This window comes from Egretta garzetta, unplaced genomic scaffold (genome assembly GCF_000687185.1).
Source record: "Egretta garzetta isolate BGI_Z169 unplaced genomic scaffold, ASM68718v1 scaffold139, whole genome shotgun sequence".
NCBI classification, from domain to species: domain Eukaryota; kingdom Metazoa; phylum Chordata; class Aves; order Pelecaniformes; family Ardeidae; genus Egretta; species Egretta garzetta.
In genome coordinates, this window is record NW_009260832.1 from 2,063,541 (window position 1) to 2,071,387 (window position 7,847).

The 7,847-nt window shown below is 36.4% G+C and overlaps 1 protein-coding gene across 1 annotated transcript in view; it reads right to left on the reverse strand.

Moving 5' to 3' along the window:
* Positions 1-2,034: 2,034 nt before the first annotated feature.
* STXBP5 (syntaxin binding protein 5) overlaps positions 2,035-7,847 on the reverse strand; it is a 112,571-nt gene continuing 106,758 nt past the window's right edge. Inside the window, exons 26-29 of the mRNA XM_009646959.2 lie at positions 6,208-6,373; positions 5,360-5,471; positions 2,814-3,034; positions 2,035-2,115 (exon numbers count right to left, since the gene is read on the reverse strand). Coding sequence (XP_009645254.2) covers positions 2,074-2,115; positions 2,814-3,034; positions 5,360-5,471; positions 6,208-6,373 — 541 coding nt within the window. The 3' untranslated portion in view covers positions 2,035-2,073. The remainder of the gene's footprint in view (positions 2,116-2,813; positions 3,035-5,359; positions 5,472-6,207; positions 6,374-7,847) is intronic.

The window sequence follows — 7,847 nt, forward strand, 5'->3', positions numbered from 1 at the left end:
AATGGTGTGAATTTAAATTTGCATTAATTAGGCACTAAAAAAGAAATTAACTAACATGCAGAGGCAAAAATTGTGTGGCAAGTTGAGTTAAGTAATGGGAGTTAACATTGCCTCCGTAGGTATGGGAAGAGCCATCAAGAAATCATAAAGCTGCTTGTTCAAGTTGTCATGTTCTCATTTGTTAGGTTCTTTGAACAGTGGACGTGATATAGGCAAGCCCTCATACTGGCAACAGAATTCACTTGCCTTTTTTAATTAGATGTCACTATACATAGAATCAGAAAAATTATCAGTTTGTGCTACAAAGCCCAAATGTATTTGCCTTTCATTTGAAAAATGAATTAAGAACCGTCAGTAACTTCAGTATTTTGCATCCTTTAAGTGTTTTGTAAGGCTGCATTACCTATGTACCTGCATCATCACTTTACAATACAAATATAACCAAGGTTTTGCTTTGGGAACATTCAGAAAGTGAGTGAAAAAACCCACACAGAACGTGATGCTTGGAGAAGCAAACCCAAATGATTAATTTCAAACAATGTAGACCTATCAGCTCCTAAGTACTCCCTTTTATAAAACAAAACCAGTCAGTATCTGTTTCTGCTTTAAGGAAAAAAGTCTAAATAAACTTTTGAAAGGCTCAGATTTATTTTAAGGAATCCTCTCTTTTTAAAAGAGCTCCGGTCATTCCCACTCTTACAGCTTTAGTGCAGCAGCCACTAACAAGTTAGCTCAGCTGTATTATTTACCTCACCCAAACTGAACATTATTTCACCAATTCCCGAAGTTTTAGTGGACACTTACCACTGTCCACATTGAAAACACTGCTTTAAAAGAGACTAAATCCAAACTTTAGGCCAACTGCCTTTAGCGCTGGGTGAGGCTGAGATAGGTACCTGTAAAACAGCTCTACTAGCAGGGTTTAGAAATTTGCTAAACAATGCACTGACAATTATTAAATATTAGATGCTTGCCATTATTCATGCATCAGCACCTCCACGAAGTGTAAAACTGTTTGAAAACCTGAGTCCAAGATTATCTGATTTCATAGTATAGGACTAAAGGGGCATCTAGAAATTAAGTTTTGAGCAAAACTATCTCAGCTATTTTAATTTTTGGCTGTAAAGATACATTCTGTTAAACACTTATAAAAATTCACAGCATGAATGGAACCCACAGCCAATTCTAAATGTTATACAAATGGAACCAATAACTATTTTTGGCAAAAAATAATATTTAACTGAACAGAAGTTAAAGTATTCTTACCACAATGAAGATGTTACCACATTTCACATTGCACAGCCATAACACAAATGAAAACTCCCAACATGACACATTCCAGTCATATTATTCACTTGACTTTTTTAATGCAAAAATTGTGTATTCTCTTGTTTTGCACTTCACAGAATATGATGTGAATACAAGAATACTAGATCAGGGGTCCAAGAAAAAGACTATGCACAGGTCAACTATGTATACAGTTTTCAACATGGAATCTTCCAAGCTTCCAGCTTTTCTGATGAAAGAAGTGACAGCAAACTTCAACTCTTCTTCAACAATAACAGTAAATATAGTGAAGTCCTAGAGAGGGTAAGTGTAAGTCAGCTACCATCCAACAAGACAAACAACTTTATTCCAGCTCTTGGACCCCTGATTTATTGCCTCTCCTCACAGGAGGGTATAACACTGGCAGCAATTACAATAGCACAAAAAACTTTTGGCATATGAAATATTAACACAGGATTGACCCTGCATTGCCCCTGCCCATCTCACACTATGTTTTCCCTTTACACTTTTCCACATGTTCTAGTTGCCTTCTCTGTTCAAACTCTCAGCTAACCAACAGCTAAGAAACACTCAAGTTTGTTTTTCTGTGTGTGTTTCTTTTAAATATAAAGCTCCTCAGTTAAAGCCAGGACTGAGGTAAAACAGTGCATGATTTGTGCTAGGAAACAACAGTATCCAATGGTGAATACTCCTTTGAATTTCAATGGTCCTGCCAAAATCAATGAAAAATCAAGATTTTTTTTTTTCATCAGGACAAAATTAAATAGATGTAATCGATGAGCGTCATCAGAATTGGTACCACTTCTTGTCTTTGTACTTCAACATCATCTAAAAAACAAAAAAATAATTTCTAATTACTATTTCTATAATGTACCAAAAAGTACAATGATACACCAAATTATAGGCTTACAAAGCGGCACAAGAGGGACCTCAGTAAGGCTTCTCAAAACTGCAACAATGCTGCTGAACAGTGAGGGTTTAGCACGATGAATTTTCTAATGGTAGCATCACTGCTGATGATCTAGCCTCAGATAGGAAAAGACATTTTTGGAGAACAGGAAGGTTGCACAAGAGTTTAGGGGATGGAAGAGATCTGTATGGACACGGAAGAAAACAGCCATCCTATGTAGTTACTGAGGAAAAACATCAGCTTGAATTCATGGGGTTTGCATACAAAAACTGGGTCTTCAAGAACCACAGGAATCTCACACAGAGCCTTGCTCCTCTTATCCAGTTCAGTGACAAAATTCTTTAAGTATGGGAACTGAGCTGCACTTTTGGAAATCTACATGCCACTCAGACAGAGAGTATGCTCTGGACCAACGTGCCATAAACCAAAGTTGCTTACATTAACACTTAATTATTAAGAATAATGACTGATAAATTTAAGTGTCCTTTATCAATGATAATGCATTCCCTTTAGATACCTCTAGCGTGCCTCTGCATAAGTCAGTTACTTGCAAAACTTGCATTTATTTGATAAGGGATCAGTTTAATGCTCTCAGTTTAACATGCAATGGACTCACCTCATGAGCGTGTTTAGAGAAAGAATCGGCACTGTAAAGCATAGCTGCAGTTTTTTCTTCTAGTTCTCCTAGTTTCTGTCCTCTTTCATCTAGTGCCAACCGGGCTCGTGCTAGTTCACCAACTACACCAGATGCTGCTCCTTTGACACCTTCAATACCTCCAGGCCCTGGAATATGCTGAGCAAGACTTCTTGATGCCTTCCCAGATGCTGATTCTCCAACTGGAGGCATTTGCAAAGAAGCAAAAACAGAGCAGTAAGGTTTTCCACCATTATTACTTAATACCAATGCAACTAGTTTATAATGAGGTGTCATTTCTTTGCATGGACATTGAACACCTAATCATAGGCATGACTACAAACAATACCACTACTCAGTGTTGCTAGATGTTACTCTTTAATAAAATCGAGATTTTTTCAAACATATTTCAGAATTTCCATGCAGGTTATAAAATTACAACCTTTTCACAGCTCAAGTCTGAAATTAAAACTCTCTCAACAGTGCTGGCACCACAGTCATCAATAGAATTGTGCTGGTGAACTGGTTATTAACAATATAGCTTGCTTCACAGGGAAGGTGGCAGGAGTTAAGCAGACAAAGCAGAAGAATTTTGAAAACACAAGTTGTGGTCAGTTCTGGAAGTGCTTTGCTGGTGTAGCCAGCCTGTATGACTCCACAAGCACAGGTTTCCTGTGATGGAAGTTCAACTTTAGATGCAGACACCTGAAGATTAGATATCTATACTCTTATTATTGCAAAAATATTGTAAAAAATAATAATAATGTAATGTAACTCATGAAAAGGCAGTACAGCTGTAATAACAAATCAGCTCATCCTAAAGTAAACACCCACAGACGGTCAGCTGGACAGCCCTCTAGACTCCAGTGACCACACTGACTACATGTTCTTTGCTCATAATGGGACATCAGCCACGTAGTTTGGTCTAGACAATTAATGGACATGCCAATCTCACGCGGAATTGCATACTCTACAGAAATTTGAGTGAAGGCCAAAACATTTTGGCATGATGAAGTCAAACCAAATAATCTTTACATTTTTTTTAACAATTAAGTTATTGTTTAAGTAGTGTCTTTTTTTTCCACCTCTAGGAAAAATAATATTAACTTTAACAAGTTTTGTTCCAGTATTTCACGATTTTCTGATTTGATTTTATGCTTCTAGGAAAAATGATTTAGATTTCAACTAACACTATAAACACTTTTAGTCTTGGGCATTTGCAGAAAGAAGTCATTTCACTTATTACAGATTCTGCTGTGACCCTCATGTTAAATATGACAATTCAAAAGACATCTGGAAATGTCTTTGAAATAGCCATTGAACTCGCTTTCAGGCTACAATTCATTCAATTACATTCAATACTATTTTCCTCTTGAAGATCTGAGCCAAAACAGGTCTTTCTATCAAAAGCCAAAAACAAAGCCTGAGACTGAGCTGTAAAAAAAAAAAAAAAAAAAAAAAAATCTGTAATCTCCTCAGGGCAAAATGGTGGAAACTTGAAATGCTCTGAAAAGATAGTTTCTGAAGTTACAAGAGTGCTTTTCTGTTGCCATGAAGAGGCAGTTTTTCCCTGTTACAGTCATACTAAACAAACATGCAATTTGTGCACACAAATTTCTCTGATACTTGACCAGTACTAATATAAATACAAATGGAATTTTTAATGCAGAAAGTGACCTTAAATATTTGATATTTGTTCAAAATGTACAGGCACAAGTAGTAAAGAGTAATTTAATTTTTACTGGATAGATCAAAATAGCCAATAAAAAAAAGGAAAGGATTGCCAGGGAGCCTTGTCTGTTTTAACAGCTACGTTTCATGTTAAAAAGGAAACAGTTCTTACAAATAAGCTTGCATAATATGATGTTTCACCTAGCAAATGTCTGAATAAGTGGAAGTTATTTTCCTTAAATATATTAAAATGCTGCATGCGAAAATAAAAAAATAAAGCTGTGATCGAAAAACAATGAGAAAATGACTTCTTTCTGCAAATGCCCAAGACTAAAAACCTGCTAAATCTGAATTTTACTGCCCTATGAACAGAGGACTGAACTGAACTATCATACAGTGCTATCCTTGCTCTCATTCCTAAGGTATCTCTACACAAGTCAAATGAGGAAAAAGAATCTAGCAAGCAAACTGAAGTAGAATGGAGTTTTAGTTTTCTCACTGTCGAAAACTCTGTTCTTCAGAACCAGCCCCTTTCAAGTTTATCAGCCTTAGAAAATCATGGTCAGTATTATATGCTTCCTAAAGATGAATAAAAATAAGATCAGTTGTCCCATTCTTGTTTTATAATCTATTCCTGAATAAAGGAGATAAAGAAGCCTGTGAAAAAACAGTACCAAGCTTTTCCAATCTTGTTGGCAAGGCGTACAACACAAAAGCTATGAAAAAGTAGTCGTCGTTCCTTTTACTTATCCTCTTTGTAAACGTAATCTTCTGTTAACACAAGTAATACATTTCTCAAGGACTTCTGGCTTCCTTGTGTAGAAATGCCAGAAAAATAACGAACACTAAAAACTTACAGAGTTCTTCTCTGTCAAGTGACTGTGCCCCACCTCCGAACAGGCCTTTAAAGAAACCCCTGTTTGGTGCTTCTGGTGTTTCTACAGGAGTGAAGAGCTCACCCAACATTTCCTTTGCAAGGAAGAAGAGACACAACAAGGCATACGTTAATTCACACATAAATTCATGGAATATTCTTTTACTTTAAGGATTGATTTTGTGGATTTGAATTTCAAAATGAATATGCTTTAATAGGCATCTGCCTTTGCAAGGTGACTTAGGAATTAAATAAAAACATATTAGGAAATCTAAAACATCTGTTCTGATAGTATAGCTCATGAAATTCAGTAGCAAAGAAGTGGGTTCAAGTCAAGCTATATTTGCCCTTCAACAACTTGGGCAACACTCTTGATTTTGTTCCGTTAAAACTAGATCTACAAATACTCATATCCATGTGTGGTATGACAGTAGAGCTCACAGCCTGCATCTCTGCTATTTCAGTATTCTATACAGCTTCCAGGCTGAAGCATGGCTGAGAACCTTTGCAAGCTGTTCATAGCCCCAAAACATAATGGCTTCCTTCAACTATCCCGAGTTAGCGTTCCCTGCTTGTGTCAGCATGTGCCTCCACCAGCATCAATTGAAGAAGGGAGTTTTGTTAACCACACATGTTAAACAAGGGAGTTTCCTACTGGTCAAAAAGAAAAGTAAGAAACTGCTTCAAATACAAGAGGATGGATAAAACAGTCGGGGAAGTGATTCACCCAGTGTTTGGATTTATGACAAACTTAATTACTGTAATCATCGTGACTCTAGAACCGTGAGCCTCAGAATACATCTGTGCCAGAAAACTTTTTTTATTCATTACCTGAAGATTTTCACAAGTTTCTTGACTGTAGGTGAGCCTCTGTATTTCAGTTGGTGAGACCAGATAGAGTGCTTGTCCATTATTGGTGAAGCAGAAAGTTCTGGCTATCCGCATATTGGTGAGTGGCAGGTAATATACATCCAACAATGGCCTTAAACTTGGCAAACTTAAGAAAAAGAATTAAAAAAAAAATGTAGCAGGATTATCTATTATTAATCAAATGTCTCATTTTTAAAGTGCAATACATTATTTTTCTCTTCACCATCTGCATAAGTACCACAAACAGGGTATCATTTAATGCAATTACAGAAGTCTCAAAACAAATATGAGAGATTTCAAGGCAGCACCTCAAAAGTGAAATTTAAACATCTGTATCACAGATACATTTAAAAAGCTCATTTAAATGATACTCTGAGCATGTACATCAGATTCATTTAAAGCACTATTCAGTAATTACTGACAAAGTATTTTCATAAGTATCTGCCAGAAGTTTACAATTAAAAATCCTGCCTCTTCTCTCAGGTGAAGAATTGCTCCTTGACTAAAAATACAAGTCTAAAAGATCTCTCCTCCAGAACAGAACTTTGAAATATGCTTTCAAAGGAAAACAGAATGCGGTAGCCTCAAACAACAGTCTTATGAATTATGTCCACCTTTTTTGTCTGACTGCATATTTAAGGGGAAGTCCTCTTAGAGTAAAGTTCGCTTACCTTGTATTTTCTGATTCTGCACATGTAACTGCAGCACTTACTGCATCAAGCTACTGAAGAACAGATGCAACACTCAGGCTGTAACAATGCTCTTGCTACCAAACATTCCTCTCCCCCAAAGTAATAATAAATGCAAGTAAGAAGTGACTGAACACCTGATAACTTGATAAAGAAAACCCAAAATAAACCGCTGTCTCAAAATTTACACGAGATGTTACCTGCAAATGTACCAACAATAATACATTAAGCACCTTCTGCTGCAGATACCATCTGCTTAAGATGATTACATCTAGAAACTAAAAAAAGCAGTAAAGAGGCAAAGTAAATCTGAAAGCAACAAAAAAGATGTAGTAACCGCAACAGTAGGTGTTGGGTTTGGGTTTTTCTGGGGTTTGGGTTTTTTTTCTTTTTTTGGTATGATACTGAGATTTCTAGATGTTAAGCTTGCGTTTTACAGACTGTGGATTGTCTCTTAGCAGGACACTTCATATATGACAAACAAAAAGAAGGAGAACAGGTAACATGACTCTGGAAGCGAATTCCACAGGTAAGAAATAAAAAGCAATATTCTCTTCTAAGCACATCACCCAGAAATGACATATCTGCCGCATGTATACCTAAGATAAGAATATACCTAAAAGCGAGTAACAGGGAAGTGCTTTGCTTCAGACCGATGGAAGCATAAAACCTCCTTACAGCTTCAAGACAACACACAAAAACATTAGATCAGATAGGACAAGCATGACATCCATGATAGCATTTTCAGAGTATCAAACGAATCTAAAAGAATCGTAAGTCCTATCTAACTTAAATCAGTAGATAAGTATTGGGCATCTTGGGTATTATAATATGCTCTGGTAACTTTACACAAACAGCACGTTAAGTCCACTTCCCAGCAGCAATTCACACATATGAAATGGAGTTAATACT